The sequence below is a fragment of the Myodes glareolus genome, chromosome 13 (genome assembly GCF_982192425.1).
Source record: "Myodes glareolus chromosome 13, mMyoGla1.1, whole genome shotgun sequence".
Lineage (NCBI taxonomy): Eukaryota > Metazoa > Chordata > Mammalia > Rodentia > Cricetidae > Myodes > Myodes glareolus.
This window is the reverse complement of record NC_142038.1, coordinates 10,986,818-11,007,107: the sequence shown is the minus strand read 5'-3', so window position 1 is coordinate 11,007,107 and position 20,290 is coordinate 10,986,818. Positions and strand designations below refer to the sequence as shown.

The 20,290-nt window shown below is 42.6% G+C and overlaps 1 protein-coding gene across 1 annotated transcript; it reads left to right on the top strand.

Moving 5' to 3' along the window:
* Positions 1–591: 591 nt before the first annotated feature.
* Positions 592–9,650, top strand: Atp5f1a (ATP synthase F1 subunit alpha). Its single transcript, XM_085676391.2, has 12 exons — positions 592–742; positions 2,617–2,695; positions 4,177–4,346; positions 4,987–5,160; positions 5,256–5,422; positions 5,606–5,754; positions 6,616–6,767; positions 6,868–7,092; positions 7,915–8,022; positions 8,120–8,264; positions 8,966–9,116; positions 9,433–9,650. Exons 1-12 carry the CDS (start codon positions 683–685, stop codon positions 9,512–9,514), a joined length of 1,662 nt encoding a protein of 553 aa, XP_085532517.1. The 5' UTR covers positions 592–682; the 3' UTR covers positions 9,515–9,650.
* Positions 9,651–20,290: the final 10,640 nt, after the last annotated feature.

The following is a 20,290-nucleotide window of genomic DNA, read 5'->3' as shown; positions in this document are numbered from 1 at the left end:
GGCAGCATGATGGCCGACTGGGTAAAGTGCTTGTATTCCAAACCTGACCTGAGTTTGATTCTCAGGATCCACATCACGTGGAAGGAGAGGCCTGCCCTTTGGGCTTCACATGCACATCTTCGCGAACGAGCATATATACCACACACTCGTAATAATAAACACTTAAAATGATTTCAGATTATTCCTAAATCTGGGGCGAGGCCAGGACCTGAGACTAAATCCTCAGGGTGGGTGCACTGTGCAGGAGCTACCCTGCCCTGGACGGCTACAGCATGCGGTGTAACCCCACTGAGACTGGTAATCCTGCTCGAAGTCTACGCAGTCGGCCCCTGTAGAGATGACAGCGACTTCAGGGTAGCTTTGCTACTCATTTGGTCGCCTGGGGCAACCACAAGGTCGATTCAAAAGACAAAAAAAAAACCCAGTATGATGACTACTAGGGAGTAAACTGGGAATACGTGATTGTTAATTTCTTAGTTCCAAATGTTAAAACATATTATTTTAAAAGAAAAAAAAATGAACAATTAAAAAAAAAAAAAGATTTGCGTCCGGAGGTGAAAGCGAGGGGCGGTACTTCCGGGTCAGGTGGGCTGGCTGCCTTGACCTTCCCTCGCGCTCGGCCATTTTGTGCCAGTCGTCCGGAGGCTGCGGCTGCAGAGGATCTCTCCGACAAGCTGCGAGGATGCTGTCCGTGCGCGTCGCCGCGGCCGTGGCCCGTGCCCTCCCTCGACGGGCGGGACTGGTGAGCGCCGGGGCCTGGGCAGGCTGGCGTGGGCGCGGCTGGAGGATTCTGCGGAGCGGTGCGGGGCTGTGCCGTGCTGTGCAGCGCGGGGCCGGGGCGGACGGCGCCATCTTGCACCGTGGCTGCTCGGCTGCGCGGACGGCCGCTTTTGCAGGCCTGCAGTGGGCGGTGGTGCAGGGGATGCGCGACCTCGGCGTGGCGGGACAAAGGGGTGTTAGGAGGATTCCGGTGTTGGGGTGAGGGCCGTCCCGAGGTGAAGGTCAGGGTTTGTCCGCTGTCTGTCTGGCCTGCTCTGAGGCTTGTTCCTGGGGTCCGTCTCCGCTGAAGGTCAAAGGAGCTGTCAGCAGCTTTGTGTGTGTGACCGTGAGAGCCTGACATTGTCTGAAGGTCAGCAGGCCCGATCCATTCACCTCTGCTCGGAGGAGGTCACTTCAAGGAAAAGGAATAAATGAAAGTGATTTTTTAAGTAGTTGGGCGGTTGATGACTTGGTGCTGAACACGGAAAGGGTCGTGCAGACATCGCTAGGTGCAGAAGCAGTTTGTGTGGCTTACACTGTCAACGACGATGAAATTTTTGTAAATGGCCTAAAACTGGGCAGAAGACTTTAATGGGTGTTTTTTTTTTCTTTTTCTTACTTTTTTTTTTTGGACACGTTAAAAGATTTGTCCTTCTCTAAGAGAGACATACATGGATCTAATCTACGTGGGAAGTAGAAAAAGACAAGATCTCCTGAGTAAATTGGTAGCATGGGGACCTTGGGAGAGTATTGAAGGGTAGGGGAAAAGCAGAGAGGGGAGCAGAGAAAAATGTAGAGCTCAATAAAAATCAATTTAAAAAAAAAGATTTTTGTCCTTGAATTGTCCACCTCATGTTGTAAAATAGAGCAGAAGGTTGGGAAATGTTGAGTCACTGCCCCTCACTAATGATCTTCCATGATATTGAGAATAACTCTTAAAAACCTTTAAACCCTATATAAATACACTTACTGTTTCATTATAAAAGTATTATGAATCCAAAGGAGAATTAAATACACTGACTATCTTGCTTTCCTAACAAAACACTGGTGTAGCCTCTTAGTTTTCTGTTAGTGGGAAAGAAAGGCATTTTGAGAAAGATTTGAATTGGTTCCCAATAAAAGCTAGCCAATTCAGAGTTCACTGTAGCCAATCACAGTATTGCATGTAGAAGGAAAACTGCAGGGTTCCACGTTTCACTTTGCTGTTGGATTTATTTTCTAATCTACCTGCAGCTTCGTTTTGTTCACCCCGTCTTTATTTGCTTTTTAAGAAAGGTAGGAAATAACTGGGGTTCTCCCCCCTATTAGATAGGGGTTATCTGTCTTACTGAGATTTCCACAGCTCAGCTAAAATCTAATAGCAAAATAGTAATGCCTTTAAGGGAAGAAATCTCTTAACATTTGTTTGGGAAAATAAGCCTTTCCATAGACTTGTGCACCAGCAGTTTTCTCACTAGGTCCTTGAATCACAGCATGCTTTTACATGTAATTAAGTTTTTGACTGATGAGCAAAATTTACCATTTGGTCACCCTAAACCCGCATTTAAACTTAGTTTTATGGAGGCTTTGCTGCTTGTTTTGTTGTTTTTGAGAAAGGTCTTGCTGTCAAGTTCTGGCTGGCCTGAAATTTGCTATATAAACCACCATGGCTTCAAACTCCAGGAAGTCCCCTTGCCTTTTCCTGAGTGCTAGGATTACAGGCGTGTACCTCCATCACAAACAACTGGCTTGTGAAAGTTCTATATGTACATGCCCTGTGCGTGTGTGTATGCATGCGTGTCCAAGTATATGAGTGTAGCTTATGTCTGGTGAAGGCCTTTTCTTGGGTCAAATTACTTAAAGAATGTTTTGTACTAGGTCTCCAAAAATGCTTTGGGGTCATCCTTCGTTGGTGCAAGGAATCTCCATGCTTCTAACACTCGACTTCAGAAGACTGGTAAGTCCGTTTTAAAATCTACACCGTGGAGATTTTTCCCCCGTTAAATTTTTTCTGTTTTAAAGCATACTACAGAAACTTGAGTTTTTAAACCATTAACGTCCCATATAAAATGTCTTGATGGATTCTCTTTGTCTCATGAAACTATATTTCTGTTAAAACTGTATGGCTTCTAATAATTTTTTTGGTTGAAAACAATATACATATGTAATAGGTACCCACTCTCAACTATGAAAGATCTTTTTTTTTTAAACCTCATGTAAGAAGTGTGAAAAGAGGAATGATTTTTTATTTATTACTGATAGACTTTTTCAAATGCGGTTGCTTTTTCAAATTGCTTCTGTTTTATACCTGCAGGTACATTAGGGATGTGGGGAGCCAAACATACATAAAAAGACACTGATTGGGGAGTTTCTTTGGGGATGTGCTGGAGGGCTTTCCTTTTTTTCTGTTGGAGGTGCTGGGGGTGGAACCCAGAGCTCGGTAGGCAAACACTGCTGATTAGCGTCCCTGGCCATGTAGTGGTAATTTTAGGATAAAGGCAAACTACATCCATAGTGTATAGAATAAGAGAGCACTAGTGCTTGGGTCCTTTAACGGGTTTATGTTTGCATTTGTTCATTGAACAAGCCCATGTATGTGTGGAGGTCAGAGGGCAGTTTTCAGGAGCCAGCTCTACCTTGTGGGTCTCTGGAACTGTAACTCTGTATACCAGGTGTGCTGGTGCCTTTACCCAGTGAGCCATCTCCCTAGCTGCCGATTATATTATTAGCTAGGGGTTGGGGAGGCACAGCGTTTTGAGAGTGTTTGTTGTACTACCTTGTGGGTCTTGGGGTCAAGGTTGGGTTATTGGGTTTGTCAACCGCCACTTTTCTTAGGGAACTAGTAGTCTGCTGCTCTCACCGCCTTTTCTTTAATGGACTACATACATTTTAAGGTGTTAATAGAGTTTAGCCAAAAGTTCAGATTTTAACATATGTACAGATTCTTTGAAAATTGAATGAGAAAACAAGGTAAAGCCTTAGGAAAGGTAAATATTTAATTTTCTCAGCTAGATTATTGTCTGCCTGTGGAGAAGGTTTCCTCTCAATCACTTGGGAGTTTTCAATAATTTTGACAGTGATAGATATCCAGCTTTATTAAAAAAGATTTATTTTTACTTACATGTATGAGTGCTTTGCTCGGGTGTATGCAAGTGTGTGCATGTTGGGTGCCCTCTGGGGCTTCAGATCCCTGGAACTGGAGTTAGATACAGTTGTGAGTTGCCATTTGGGTGAAGAACTGAACTCAGATCCTCTGGAAGAGTAGCAGATACTTTCAACCACTGAACCATCATCTCTCCAGCCCAGGATACCCAACTTTTAGAAAGATTTTGTATTGTGTTTAGAATGATTTTGATTGTTATCATGAAGCCGGTGTTGGGAAATAGTTTTGAAAAGCTATTTAGACCAGATTACTTAAATTGGGTTGTTCTGTCTCAGGCACTGCTGAGATGTCCTCCATTCTTGAAGAACGGATTCTTGGAGCTGATACTTCTGTTGATCTCGAAGAGACTGGGCGTGTCTTAAGCATTGGTGATGGTATTGCCCGAGTTCACGGACTGAGGAATGTTCAAGCAGAGGAAATGGTAGAATTTTCTTCGGGCTTAAAGGTAATTTATTAAGTGGGAGTTTTGTTATTTTAGGATCTGTGGCTTTGGTTTTTCATTTCATTTAGAGCTTGTCAAAAATTCAAAGCATTTAAGTCTCAATTTGCTGCATTTCCCCCTATTATAGGTTATAAAGAGAATAAACTAGGACAGTTTTGGTTAAGCCAAGTCCCATGGTCTCCTGTTCTCATAAGTGCTGATAAATAAGTTGTGGCCATTGGCACCAGCATTAGAACTTAGTAAACAGTGACACGAATGTCAGTGAGTTTATACCAGTTCCTTTGTAGCTGTTCAGATTGTTTAATGCAAAAGCATTCGATTATTTGAGCTAAATTCTTTTTCCAAGAAGAGTAGATCCATTATTAAAAGTTGAGTCAGTGTGTAGCTGTCCAGAGTTCTGCTGATACTTTATACTTAGCTATTGGAGTTTGGGGCCAGCATCCCATAGTGTGCCAGTGTCAGTCAGGGCACTCTCCCAGAGGGTCTCCTGTTCTGTTGCATGAAGTCTTCACCAGAGAACATTAGGTGAAAGATACTAGACTAACGCAGGTGGAAGGGAACACTACTCTGCTGCTTGCTGTGTTACTACTGTGACAGGGGAGAACCCCTCTGGCGCCATTGTTCACTTGTCCCTGTTGTGCAGGGTATGTCCCTGAACTTGGAACCTGACAATGTTGGAGTTGTCGTGTTTGGAAATGATAAACTAATTAAAGAAGGCGATATTGTGAAGAGAACGGGAGCCATTGTGGATGTTCCCGTTGGTGAGGAACTGTTGGGCCGTGTAGTTGATGCCCTTGGTAATGCCATTGATGGAAAGGTGAGTTAATGCTAATTGGGTTCTGGTGTGGTAAACATCAAAACCTATTTTGAGGGTTTCTTTTTATTTATTTTTAATGCTTAATATTTTTATAGGGTCCAATTGGTTCCAAGACCCGTAGACGAGTGGGCCTGAAAGCCCCTGGAATCATTCCCCGAATCTCGGTGCGGGAACCAATGCAGACTGGCATTAAGGCTGTGGATAGCTTGGTGCCGATTGGTCGTGGTCAGCGTGAACTGATTATTGGTGACAGACAGACTGGGTAAAGACTCAAAATCTTGTTAGAAGTTCTAACTGGTGTTGATTCTAAGTAAATAATTTGTGTTTGTGTGGTAAATACCTTGACTGTAATGGGGCGGTGGCAGGTGATAATGGCGGTTAGCAGTGGTAGCATAATTTTGCCTGGAAATTCTGTGTTTAGTGACACCTATGCCACTCTTTAAAGGAAAACATCGATTGCTATCGACACAATCATCAACCAGAAACGTTTCAATGATGGGACTGATGAAAAGAAGAAGCTGTACTGTATCTACGTTGCTATTGGTCAGAAACGGTCCACTGTTGCCCAGTTGGTGAAGAGACTGACAGATGCAGGTACTGAAGAACATTAGTCTAATGGCTGCTCTATCACTGCTAATCTCGGAAGAGTCTCTGTAACCAAGGCTGATTTTACTCCAGGGAATTGAAGGGTCTATTAGAAATCAGAACAGAAACAAGGAAATGCTGTGCGGCTCCTCCTAGCTGGAGTGCTTGTGAATTAGATTACTATTTTGGTTGGTGGGGGTTTTGTTTTGTTTGTTTTTTTTTTTTTATATTTTAATTTTGGGGCAGTGGGAGAAGATTGAAACAAGGTCTCTGTGTAGTTCTTGGCTGTCCAAGAACTCCTTATGTAGACCAGGCTGGTCTCAAACTCACAGAGGCCTACCTGCCTCTTCCTCTCAGGTGCTGGGACTAAAGGTGTGCGCCACCACTGCCCATTTTGATCTGTTTTCTTAAGACATCATGCAGCTCTGGCTAACTTTAAACAATCGTCTTTGCTTCTACTTCCCAGGGCTAGGGACTAGAGGCTTGTGCTTGGGGTTATTTCACAGGTGTGAGGAAGAGTGTACTGTAGCTCATCTGTCCCTGGTTGGCCAAGGACAACATGGAACTCTGCTCTTTTGTCTCCACCTCCTAGGACTATAAGCACGCTCTATTGTGCCTAATTTATTTGGTGCCTGTATTTAAATCTAGGACTTCAAGCCTGTTGAAGATGGGCTCTACCAATTGAGTTCTTGCCTTTCACCCTTGTGTGGGTTATAGGAATTGAATTCATGTTTTCAGGCTTGCATAGCAAGCACCAATGCACCATTAGTTTTACAGAATGAGAGCAGTGGACAATTTTGTTTCATAGCCTCTAATTTAAAATCACAGTATTGGTAGCTTTGTAAAATGTAAAACTTTTTTTCTCCTCAGATGCCATGAAGTACACCATTGTGGTGTCAGCCACTGCTTCTGATGCTGCTCCCCTTCAGTATCTGGCTCCGTACTCTGGCTGCTCCATGGGAGAGTATTTTAGAGATAATGGCAAGCATGCTTTGATCATCTATGACGATTTATCCAAACAGGTCAAAGGATGTTTTTATAACTTGTATGTTTGTATTAGTGGATGTTGGCAGATGCAGCTTGCTTAGCAGTTGAATTTCACCGCCTTCTTCTGTACCGCAGGCCGTTGCTTACCGCCAGATGTCTCTGTTGCTGCGCCGACCCCCTGGTCGTGAAGCCTATCCTGGTGATGTGTTCTACCTACACTCTCGGCTGCTGGAGAGAGCAGCCAAGATGAATGATTCTTTTGGTGGTGGCTCTCTGACTGCCCTGCCAGTCATAGAAACCCAGGCTGGTGATGTGTCTGCTTACATTCCAACGAATGTTATTTCCATCACTGACGGACAGGTAACAGATTAATGGCTAAAATGTTTGATTATTAAGACACTAGTTGAGGCTAGTAAGCATGAATTAGTAAATTGCCTTTGCTTCGGTTTTTCAAGGCAGGCTTTCTCTGTGTAACCCTAGTGTATTTTTATGGAACACTGTAAACATAAAACTAAAGAGAATAGGGACTGGAGAGATGGCTCACTGGTTCAGAGCACTAGCTGCTCTCGCAGAGGATTGACTCCCAGCATCTATTTGATTGCTCATGACCACCTGTAACTCCACTACCTGGGTGCTAGAGAGCTGTCCTAGCTGTCTGTTTAGCTGAGAATAACTTTGACCACAAGTCCTCCTGCTTCAGCCTCCTAGGTGTTAGCATTTAAAACAAAAGCTACCCCACCTGGCTAGGCATGTTTTGGTTCATTACTTTCTAGCTGTAGGTAATTTAAAAGTGTATTTGAGAAATTGTGTTACTGCCCTTGTTTTAGTTAGCTTGTTGAGACTGTGTCATTGTATAGTCTAGATAGGCTTGGAACTGCATGTAGCCCAGACTGACTGACTGAATTTGAATCTCAGTGACCCTTCTGTCTTTGACCATGAGTGCTGGGATCACAGCCATATGCAACATGCGTGTAGTTTGTTTTCAATATAACTATCACACACACACACCCGGCAATATCACTCATTCTCAACAGTGGGTATGTAGACTGGTGTATACCCTGAAAAGTTTCTTAGCAATCTTATTCAAGTTTTGGGTTTCAGCTTTTGTCACAGTGACTTAAATTTGGGAAAAAAAAAAGTTTGTTTATTTGATCTTACTATGTTTGTATTCTTGAATCACAGATCTTCTTGGAAACAGAATTGTTCTATAAAGGCATCCGCCCTGCCATTAATGTGGGTTTGTCTGTGTCCCGTGTCGGATCTGCTGCCCAGACCAGGGCCATGAAGCAGGTAATTTTACCTCACTTTGTTGTTGAAAAGTGTGTTAACTGTTTGTTTACTGCTATGTGTGACATTGAGTCATGTTCACATCAACTTATGTGCTCAGGTGGCAGGTACCATGAAGCTGGAACTGGCTCAGTATCGGGAGGTTGCTGCTTTTGCCCAGTTTGGCTCTGATCTTGATGCTGCCACTCAGCAGCTCTTGTCCCGTGGTGTGCGTCTGACCGAGTTGTTAAAGCAAGGACAGTACTGTGAGTCCTTTTCATTTGGTCAGGTTCCTGTTGTAATTTAGGGTCTTGCCAGGTCTATAGTGCTGCATTGTACCCCAAGATCTTCTTTCAAAGAAAAACCACCTGTTTTGTTTTGCTAATGTAGTCCTTGTTACTGTTTGAGTGTAGTGTTATGAGATTAGTAACCAGGACAGTCAATTATATTTAATACATCTTCATGTTGCATGAATATGGAATTTAGCGAATTTAGTAGAACAGTAGTGTTTATTTATTTATTTATTTTTGTTTTATGTGCATTAGTGTTCTTGCATATATGTCTGTGAGGGTGTTGCATCCCCTGGAACTGGAGTTACAGGCAGTTATGAGCTGCCATGTGGTTGTTGGGAATCGAATTTAGGACCTCTGGAAGAACAGCCAGTGCTCTTAACTGCTGAGCCATCTCTCCAGCCTAGTGATTTTTTTTTTTTTTATATCTTGCCTAAAAAACAGCCGGCAAATTTTACCACAAATACTGTGTTGTAAACATTGCCAGGTTATAAGCCGTACTTATAGCTATAGGTACAGAGTGTCAGAGTGAGTGGGAAAGCCGGGTGGTGGAGGCATAGGTACAGGGTGTCAGAGTGGGTGGGCTATGGACCGTGTCTAGTATTAAAAGAAAAAATAGTTCTGTGACTTTGGTAGAATGGCATTAGTAATTCATTTGATGATATGCTTGTTTTCAGCTCCCATGGCTATTGAAGAACAGGTGGCTGTTATCTATGCAGGCGTGAGGGGCTATCTTGATAAACTGGAGCCCAGTAAGATCACAAAGTTTGAGAATGCTTTCTTGTCTCATGTTATCAGCCAGCACCAGTCCCTCTTGGGCAATATCAGGTACGAATGGAGTTAGTGGCCTTTATTGTGACTAGTGTGGTTCTTATAGTCTTTCTTTCCCTAGGGGTTGGAGGTTAGGATCAGGTCTTGCTGTATACTAGCCCTGCCTGGCCTTGGTTCTCACTGTGTACCTGGGTTCTCAATATTTGGCAGTCTTGCCTTAGCCTTGCAAGTACTGGACCACAGCTGTGATCCATTCACTATATTTAGGAAAGTTTAGCTGGATCTTTCAGCTGTCTAGGTAGCCTTGTCATTGAATCTTTGCCTGGGTCATTTGTACTAGTCATTGAATCTTTTAACTTTTATTTCCAAACAGGTCTGATGGGAAAATCTCAGAACAATCAGACGCAAAGCTGAAAGAGATTGTAACAAACTTCTTGGCTGGGTTTGAACCTTAAAGCCCCATGAATCCATGTCAGACACTGCTTTGGTTTTGTCATTTATTCTGGAAAAATCAGCCCCATTTGTAAAGGACTGCTCTCGTACTCCTGATGTACAGAAATCACATAAATAAAAGTTCCGTATTGTGTGCTAGTTTGTGTTGGGGTAGGTGCAGGGGTATACTGTGCTTGTGTGTGGAGGTCAGAGGGCAGCCTGTAGGAGTCAGTGCTCTCCTTCCACTATGTAGGCTCTGGGACTGTAACTTGGGTCATCAGGAATGATGGCACCATCTTGCCTATCTTCATATTGAGTTCATAAATTTGTTTTTGTAAAGCAGCAGCTTATTTGTGTTCCCATCAGCCATGGCTGGTCTCAGAACTCACTTGTAGCACAGGCTGCTCTTGTGGCAGTCTGCCTGCCAGAGTTGACAAAATGCTCTCTTAGCCCGTTGCACTTAAATATTACTAGTCAGCATGGCTAGATAACTCAAGGGCTGGTCACTGTGAGATTCTAAAGTCCTTTGTGACTGATTAAAGAGAAGTCTGCTGGAGATGTATCTCAGTTGTTAAGCACCTAACTAACATCCATGAAGCTCTAGGTTTGAATCCCAGAATCACATAAACTTGGGAATATGCAGGCCTACAATCCCAGCACTTAATTGAGGCAGAAAGGACAGAAGTTCAAGGTCATTACTGGCTATGTAGTGAATTTAAGGCCAGCCTGAGATACATGAGATCCTGTCTCAGTTTTGTCCATTGTAACCATTCTTTCTCTTGTAACATGATATTGGGGATTAAACTTGGCCTCACACCTTTGTAGGGGTTTTACCATAGGACTTCAGTTTTTGAGACTGATAATGCATGTTGGTTAAAACTTAGTATATAGCTGGAGCTGACCTTGAACTCTTTATCCTCCAGCCTCCTGCTTGGTAAATTTTGTGCCATTGTGGTTGATTTTATTTCAGTCTATCTACTCACCCCCCACACACCTTGAGGCAGGGTCTCCCTATAGGCTAGTTCAGTTTGTAGCAGTTTGCATACGGGGTTTATTTATGCTTCTGGAGGGCTTTGAATACCACTAAGACACTCAATCTTCAGTAATGAGGTGATGAAGACATCTGGGTAGGGGATATGGTTTGTTGAAGTACTCGTAAAGAAAACAGAAAAACCTTAAGATTAAGAGCTTTGGGGTGGACTAAGGAAGGACATTAAACTTGAGTATTTTGTAGAACTAGACTATAGTGAATGTAGTTATTTTTCTGTTAGGACTAAATGTTCAAATACATGAGCCTATGGGAACATTTCTCATTCAAACCTAATTTTTCCCCTGTACCCCAGTAGTCTCATGGCTATCTCATGTTGCAAACTTCCTAAGTCCAAAATCTTTTAACAGTCTCAACATTTAAGGTTTAAAATCTCTTGGGTCTCAAGGCAATCTAATTGACCTATAAAATTTACATGCTTTCAACACACAATGAAATACATTTCCAAAAGGGAGGAGTGGTGTCATACTTAAGAAAGATTGAACCGAAGGTCTCGGGGTCCTGTTGTGTTCCACTCAAGGTCTTGGAGAGACCCTTCCCTACTACTCATTGTCTGGCCTCAACAGCTATGAAACCATCGAGGGACAATCAAACCCCTTGATACTTTGTTGTCTCCCAAACCAGTACTGTGTGGATGACACTGCCAAGTGTATTTGTTTTGAGACAGGGTTTGTGTAACAGTTCTGACTGTCCCAGAATTCACTTTGTAGACCCGGCTGTGTCCTTGAACTCACTGAGATCTGCCTGTTGGGAATAAAGGCGTGTGCCGCCGCCACCTGGCCAACACTGCCAAGTTTAGCTGCCAGTTTGGGATGAACCCTTGAATCACAATTTATATGTATAGTTGTATTCTGGAAGCAAGAACTTTTCTAGGTTTTTTTCATTTTCCAAGTTGGAATTTTACGTGGTAGGGTCTTGCTTTGAAGGCATCTTTCCGGGGTAAACTGGGAGGGTTCTCTTTTTAATGGCAATAATCTAAACAATAACAGCTTCTTTAACCATGGTTTGGTTGGCTGCAACATTAAGCTTCTGGGTGCTCCTCTGTTCCAAGTTTGCCACAGACTAATTGTGATGCTGTCTTGAAATTTCCTCCATCAATTTAGTATACCATTTTTTAAGTTAGTTTCCAGCAAGTTTTTTCTTTTTTAATGATTTTTGTATTATGTATACAGTGTTCTGTCTGCATGCATGTTTGCAAACCAGAAGAGGGCACCAGATCTCATAGATGGTTGTGAACTACCATGTAATTGCAGGTAATTGAAGTTAGGACCTCTGGAAGAGCAACAGGTGCTCTTAACCTCTAAGCCATCTCTCCAGCCCGTCGCTTCACACAAGTTGTTAAGGGGAGAATACAGCTAGGTTTTTTCTAAAGCCTCTAGCTCAGTTGCTGAGTCTTTGTTCCCCTCTGCAACTTCAGGAGCTGGGGCTCCACAGTTAGTATATGTCTCAGACCTACTGTCTTCCAGGCTCCTGCCAGAATGGCCCAACTAAGCTTGCTTCATTCAACCACTTTCCCAAAGTTCAAAGTCATCTACATTCCTAAACAAAACAGGTTCCAATTCTGTAGTAACGAGTCTTCTATTACTTTAATGAAATACCAGGACCAAAAGCAACACAATTTTTTAAAAAGAAAAGTCAAGGGGCCTAGAGAGATGGTCCACATAAGAAAAGCACAAACTGCTCTTACAGAGGACTAACGTCAGTTTCAGCAGTGTCCATGTGGGCCAGAGGAAGGCGTCAGATCTCATGGAGTTAGCTGCAGTTGAGAGTGGGGTGTGTGTGTGTGTGTGTGTGTGTGTGTGTGGCGGGGAGGGGAGGGGGCAGCCTCCAGACAGCCTAAGACTTGAAAGAAATCCACAGCATTGGCCTGCACTAGACTTTTCTTTCTGAGGGGCTTAGGGAAAAAGACACACACTCTTGATGGTTTCCTTCAAACCTTTCCGTTACTCTCTATTCTCTCATTCTTGATGTTTTCCTTGTAGCCCATTTTAACTCTTACCTCTAACTATTCTCTCCCTTGCAGCTTGTATACCTCAACAAAATCAGGCAATATAAAAAGTACAATGTGGTTACATTCTGTTTCTCAAGTGAATGATTATAATGAATACAAAACAAATAGTAAAATACAGCATGTTTTCCATATCTCTTACACGATTAAGCATTTTACATATTACAGAAGAAAACCCATCATGTACATCCATACTCAAACAACTTGTTAATAGATTAACCGTGTGGGCAAGTTAAGGTTTTCTTGTCAGGTCTTTTACTACAGGCTGCATTTTTGCAGTTACAAAGAAAGGGCCAATTACTTTATTACCTTGAAAGGTAATTTTATAAGGAACCTTAAAGGAATCACAAATTTAAACTTTTATATATGAGAAAGAATCAGTCATCTCTACTTTAATCTTTAGTGATAGGGGAGTTTAGCCAATCATATTCTGCTTAAGGTGTGTCCCCCTGGGGCCACACAAAACAAATAAAAGATCGATTTTATTTGCCACTTCCTCTCTTTGGTTCCCTGCTCACATGGTGTTCGTGGGATCTCTGGTCGTGTAAGTTTTCCCCTTTTATTAAAAGCTAAATCTTTTTATATTGAGTTGGCCTGGTTATCGATCGACCACGCCCCTTCATTTTAGGGTGCATACCCACTCATCAGTGTTTTTTTTTAAAGATTTATTTATTATGTATATAACATTCTGCCTCCATGTATGCCCACACGCCAGAAGAGGGCGCCAGATTTCATTACCATGTGGTTGCTGGGAATTGAACTCAGGACCTCTGGAAGAGCAGCCAGTGCTCTTAACCACTGAGCCATTTCTCCAGCCCCTCATCAATGTTTTTTATATCAATAGATTGAGGTCAAAATTGGGTGTAAAGGATTAATCACCAACCAACCCTAGCAAGGAAAGCACGTCAGCTAGTAACAGTTGGACTGCTTTGTATTTTTTACTTCAGCTATGTATCCTTGTGAACTTTTCTAGGGTTTTTCATCTCAAAGCTATCATTAAAATGTTTGATCTAATCTAAAGTTACTTTAAAGCTTCATTTCAGCTAATGATACACAGCTAAACCTGTGACTGTGTCTTTCAGCATTAAGAGAATTAGAGCCAGCCTGACTCCTGGGGACTCAATTGTTTTTCTTAATCATTAACTTAAGCTACGATCTACGCAGCTCCTTAAGTGAAACTCATAGGCCCTGGCTGTATTTCCTTGTATTTATTTTTATTCATCAAAACTCTGTATAAGCTAACATTATTATCAATTAGCTTAGGAAGAAATCATCTCCATAATAATGCACAGGTAAAGATGCCCAGTAGAACATGATGTAACCATTAGACGCAGTGCATTACAGCCAGTGTGTGTGTGTGTGTGTGTGTGTGTGTATGTGGGGCAGACGGGGGGGAAGTTTCCCCACACCCATTCACACTGTGCCAGATACCAGAGAAAGATGGAAAGGCCAGCATGAGCAAAGACATGTTGGGATATGTGGTCCTGGGGCCTTTCCTAACTGAGATTGGCTCATGGGGGATTTCTCCTGGCGGTCTGGCACCTTGAACATCAATTGCCACGTGCTGTTCCTCTGACACAGCCGCCAGCAGTTGTGAACTGCCTCGTGTGGGTGTTAGGAAGCAAACGCTGACCCTCTGAGAGAGCAGCAAGTATTCTTAGCTGCTGAGCCGTCCTCCAGCTTTTTATTTACCATTTTTGAGAAAGGACCTTCTTTTGTAGCCAAGACGTGCCTGGAACTTCGAATGTAGCCTAGGTTGGCACCAATCTGATAGGAGTCTTTCTTCAACCTTCCCAGTGCAGAGGTTACAGGCAGTAAAACTTGCACCCTGTTTAACCCTTCTCTTTCTAGCTTCCTTCCTCCTTCCTCCCCTGTACATGTTCATTTGTGTTTATATTGTGCATGCGCGAATGTGTGTGGGTGGCTGTAGAGGCCAGAGGTCAATGCTGGGTATTTTTCAGTTGCTCTCCACCTTAGTTTTGAAGTCATCTTTCACTGAACCTTGAGCTCTTTGATTAACCAGACCAACTGGCTGGTGAGCCCCAGGGATTTTCCCATTTCCACCTCCCCAGGATTGAAAACCAAGGTGTTTGTTGTAGGCGGAGACTACTGGTTTGTTTCCTGGTTGCCCAGACCTGAATAATTGCACAGAAGTTATATTAGTTATAACATTGTTTGGCCTATAGCTTAGGCATATTCCTGGCTAACTCATATCTTATATTAACCCATTTCTATTAATCTATGTATCGCCAGAAGGCTGTGGCCTACCAGTAAGGTTTTCCACTGTCTTTCTCCTTTGGCAGTTACATGGGTCTTTTTGATCCCACCTACTCTCTATGTCTCTGTTCGGATTTGCTGCCTGGCTTTATTCTGCCCTGCCATAGGTGGAAGTAGCTTCTTTATTAACCAATGATAAGAAAACATATTTACAGCATATACAGGGAATCTCACACCATCTTCCCCTTTCTGTCTAAATAAAAAGGAAGGTTTTAACTTTAACATAGTAAAATTACATATACAAAACAGATATCAAGCAAAAATCACAGTGACAATATTTCTTTGTGCATATAGTTTCATATCTAATTTATCTTTTTTATCATAACTAAGGAAAACTATAACTATTTGTCTTCAGCCTCAACAAAGACTCCAGAAGGATATAATATTACTGAAGTAAACAGGAAGTGCATTGTAAGCAACTTCCAAAGTTCTAGAATTGACAGAGACATCTTGCTGCCTGGACAGTTACCCAAAGTTGTTTTGTAACATTGGGACATCCATCTTCAGCCTACAGGCCCATAGTATTAGGCAGACTTTTCCATGAAGCAGGAAATTTGAAGATCTATTCGTCCTTGTAATGGTAAAGTTTATCAGTTGCTTTCTTCTGTGTCTGGCAGAATGTCTGGCAGTTTCTTCTGTGAAGCAGGAACCCTGAAGGATCAGCCCATCTGTCGGAAAGTTCAGCAGTCATTTTTCTATGGGTCCTGCATGTCCAGTTCATACAGCATACCATCAAGCAACCCAGGCAAGAGCAGTTTCTTGCCCAAATGGCTAGCCTTGTCACATTGAAGGCAAATTCCTTAACATGTTTCTTCAATGGCCATCAACCTCTCTGAAGTAATTGATGCTGCCAGAAGCAGACATGTCTCACTGTCAAGAAAAGTCTAAGTTTTTAAAACATTTTAAATGCCATATTCTGTATGTCTTTGAAGTGTTGAAGATTATCTCACTGAAATATATCTCTATATAACTGGAAAATCTGACTAATATGACTAAAAATTTGATTATTATAGATGACTATCTATTAACCTGTATTTCTTAATTACACATTACATTCTTAAATGAGCTGCACAAACACAATGCCTTAAAGATCAGAAATACATATACACAGAGTAACAAAATCAACCTTTCTATCCATAGACCAAGATACGTACTGGTGCAAAGCATTCCTCTCTATATCATATCCTCTTATTTCCATTAACCATTTATAACCAACGCTTTTAAAATGGAAATAAGCATTTATAAACAATCATCTTGGGAATTTGGGCATAGTTTTCTCCAAACTGCTTCCTGTTATTTGTTGGGTGAAGTATATTTAGGGTTCACAGAGACTTTTTTGGGCTCTTGTTCCATCAAAGCACATTAAAAGAAATTTATAGGTTTTTATCTTCTGTGGAAACAAAAGCAGAATATCTTTTCCAAAAAAAAAAAATCTCTAGATCCAAATTTTGAAGCCAAGATACCTTTAAAATATATATGTTGGTTTAGCTTAGCAGCCCCCAGAATCAAATGTCTCTACAGTCAGGAAACTCAAAGAAAACACAATAATATACATAATCCAGACTCTCTGCGTATATCCCATTTTTACATGGTCTATTTTTCTTTACTCCTTTAATCTATGACTATTCTTTTATATTACTTTTACTGTCTCTTTAAAGACTTTACTTCTTTTTATAACTGTCTATATTTTTTCCCCTCTCTCCCAAGTCTCTGTACATTTTTAAACACACTGTGTCTTGTTTAGCGGTCTTTTATGTCTGAGTCTGTCCTATTGTGTATCTGAAATCCTTTCCTGACAACAAGCATTTTAAAATGGTAAGCAGTATGGTTATGGCAGTCCTGGATGCTGGCTCCACCTCTCTTGGTCTTTCAATATAGTGGAGTATGTTTACCTCCTGCTCTGGGACTGCTGGGTGGAAGCTGTGCTCACACTTCAAGTTTGGGAAGCACCGTTCAGCACATAAACCCTTTTTATCTGAGTAAAAGCTAAATCTGCCATTAAGCATGCTACACAGCCTGGAAATGTCTCTGTGTATAGCGGTGGGAATCTGCCATGCTTTCCTGCCTGTGCACCTCTGCAGACCAGATCCAGTTGTTTTCCCAGGTGGGGATGCTGAGTGACAGGCATACTCTCAGTTACTTTCCTCCTAAACCCAAGTGGGCATACAAGCACCCAGACATGAAGTGTGTGGCTTGCCATGTGGGTTAGCCCCAGACATATGGGTACCATTTTATAGGTGGAGACTTCTCATTGGTTTTCTGGCTGCCCAGAGTTGAACAATTTACACAGAAGCTATATTAATTACAACACGGTTTGGCCCATAGTTTAGGCTAGCCTTTATATCTTAAATTAACCCATTTCTATTAATCTATGTATGGCCATGAGGTTGTAGCATACCAGTAAGGTTTTCTGGCATCTTTCTCCTTCAGCAGCTACATGGTGTCTCTTTGACTCTACCTACTCTCTCTATATCTCTGGTCCAATTTCCCGCCTGGCTATATTCTGCCCTGCCATAGGCTGAAGCAGCTTCTTTATTAATCAATGGTAATAGAACATATCCACAGCGAGCAGAGGGGAATCCTATATCAGTTTGTTTGTGTGTTTTCAGACAAAGCCCACTGTGCAGCTTACCCTGTTGAGGTCTTTCGAGGTATTTATTGCTTGGATCCCATTCCTGAGCCGTGTTTACCCTCCATTCCATCCTTCAGACATCTCAGTTCTGAGTCTAGTGACCATGTCCAACTTCTCGGATTTTGACACTGATTTGGCAGAGCTGATACATGGCTTCCCCTTGACCTCTAATGCTTGAGGACCAGGGTCTCTGTTGTGGAATATTGTTTAACTAGGCAAAGATGTGCTACATTCGTTTATGCTGCAGAATATGACTTTAACTGTGTAAAGGTGTAATAATATATTTGTTTATGCTGCATTTGTTTAATTATGAAAAGATGTGTTGCTGTTTCACCTTGCCTCCCTAAAGCACCTGGCTGATCTAATAAAAAACTGAATGTCCAATAGCTAGGCAGAAGAGGGATAGGTGGGGCTTGCAGGCAGAGAGAATAAATAGGAAGCGAATCTAGGCTTGAGAAGAATGAGAGGAAAGAAGGAGAGAACAAAGGAGAAAGAGAGGGACACTCCTGGGACTAGAAGTCAGCTGCCTGCCAGACATGAGGAAGCAGGAAAGTAGGATAGAAAGAAGGAAAGAAAGAAAGAAGGAAAGAAAGAGAGAAAGAAAGAGAGAGAGAGAGAGAGAAAGAAAGAAAGAAAGAAAGAAAGAAAGAAAGAAAGAAAGGCAAAAAGTCCCAAGGCAAAACATAGATAAAGAGAAATTGGCTAAGTTATAAGAGTTAGCAAGAAACGAGCCTAGGCTAAGGCTGAGAATTCATAACTAAGAACAAGTCTTGGTGTCACGATTTGGGAGCTGGTTGTGGCTCCAAAGAAAATGTCTGGTACAGGCCTCTGTTTGGCCAGTCTGAGTTCCAGGGGTGCCTGCCATTTTGTTTCAACTGCATGACCACCAGCTCCCCTGTTGGATGTGCTCTGGCTCTCTGGAGGAGAGAAATCGAACATGAGGAAACTGCAATAAAAATGAGTCCGGCTGGGCTGGAGAGATGGCTCAGAGTTTAAGAGCATTGCCTGCTCTTCCAAAGGTCCTGAGTTCAATTCCCAGCAACCACATGGTGGCTCACAGCCATCTGTAATGGGGTCAGGTACCCTCTTCTGGCCTGCAGGCATACACACAGACAGAATATTGTATACATAGTAAATAAATAAATATTTAAAAAAAAATGACTCCGACTGCTGAATTCCCCGTTGACCTTCTCGTTGTCTAATCTACGTGCTTGCAGGAGAAAATCCCATTCTTGTCTTGGTACTGGGCAATCTTCTTGGGAGGTAACTGTGAGAAACAGAAGCTAGAGGAAAACGTGGGCTTATAAGCGATGATTTTTAAAGCTAATTCATTTGATAAAGATGATAAGTTATAAAAATTCAAGAAGTGAGAAAATATCGAGGTGTATTGATAAGGGCTGTGCACAGCATAGAGGGCAGAGGGGTCCCAGGAACCTGCCAAGTTCACCCCAGTGAGTGGGGAGTAAGGACTGACATGGAATAAAAGCTCAGAGTTTGGGGTTGCACGAAGACCAGGTACCATCAGCTCTGGGAAGGTTAAAGAGACCAGGTAAGTATGGGCATTGGGATTTAGTTAGGGTGAACGACAGGAAACTCGGTGGCTGTATGAGCGAAGAAAGCGGTGTTTTGTAGCTGGAAGCTTGAAAGTAACCTTGTAATTAGTTAGATATATGGTTAGATCTCTTTATCCAACTTCAGTGTGACAATACCGCCCCTTCTTCCATTCTTGGTCCGTGTGCTGCTGGCAGGCATTCCATTCCAGGCGTGTAGCAGCTGTCCTTGCCTGACACTAATTAGGCCCAGAGAGGTGACAGTGTGTCCCTTGTAGGGATGCTAATCTAAGGTTTATTCTGAATGTTAAGGAGGAGAGAGACTCTGTCCCTCCTGAGACAGAGGAGCTGCCATGTGGAGCTTGAGATGAAACCAACACAGCCCAGGCAGATCCAGAGGTGGTGAAACTCACCAGGCTCTATGACATGCTTGAATTCTGAATCCAGCAGTGTAAGAGCCAGTACTGGCCCCAAGCGCCTCTACAAATTCCCCTCCCACTGCCCTTGATCCCTTCTCTTCTTCCCCCTTCTTTCTTTTCTTTCCTCCTCCCCCTTCTTACTCTGTCTCGCATGACTTCTGGCTTCACCCTCGCATGCGCTGGGACTATAAGCATGTAACACAATATGTAGCCTAGCCAGAGACTTTTCATTTTGGAAAACTGTTATTCCCAATTTTGCTTAAGTGGATTTGATTTGGTCTTGTGTTTCCCAATAGAAATGTCATAAATCAGCACTGAGGGTAATAGGATAATTCTTCGCCATAAATTCCCGAGTGCCTAGATCTGCCAAGAAGGTCCCAGGGAACAGGTTAGAGGTGTTAATACATGCAGGAATGACCAGAGGCAGCTGGGAGGGAGAAGACACAGACCAAAGGGATCCGCTGCCTGGGAGTCTCCATTTGGACTCGGAGGGTCAGGTATGGGCTGGGATCTGCGCTGGGTAGAAACTCATGGCACTCGCTGGTGGCATGTCTCAAAACACGGCTAGAGGTTAGATTATAAAAATGTGGCTTGCTTGTGTATTTCTCTTTCCTCTCCCTCTCTCTCTCTCTCTCTCTCTCTCTCTCTCTCTCTCTCTCTCTCTCTCTGTCCCTCTTAGATCACTGACTCTGAGGAAAGCAGCTTTCAGTGCTGGGAGAAGCTCTGAACACAGACCTACAGAATATTAAGTGACTATCAGGAAATATGTAACCATATGCAGTCAATAAGCACAGAAGGAATCAGAAAAGGAGATTTTCCAGTTGCATTTGAGCCTGGAGTAGACAGCTGCCTGCAGTCTGTCGAG

What these genes read in the sequence shown, in the direction of transcription:
- Atp5f1a (XM_085676391.2), top strand. Translation starts at nt 683, where the DNA reads ATGCTGTCCGTGCGCGTCGCCGCGGCCGTGGCCCGTGCCCTCCCTCGA. An exon ending in TTTCCATCACTGACGGACAG is followed by an intron (nt 7,093 to 7,914) that starts GTAACAGATTAA and finishes CTTGAATCACAG; the next exon opens with ATCTTCTTGGAAACAGAATT. An exon ending in GTTAAAGCAAGGACAGTACT is followed by an intron (nt 8,265 to 8,965) that starts GTGAGTCCTTTT and finishes GCTTGTTTTCAG; the next exon opens with CTCCCATGGCTATTGAAGAA.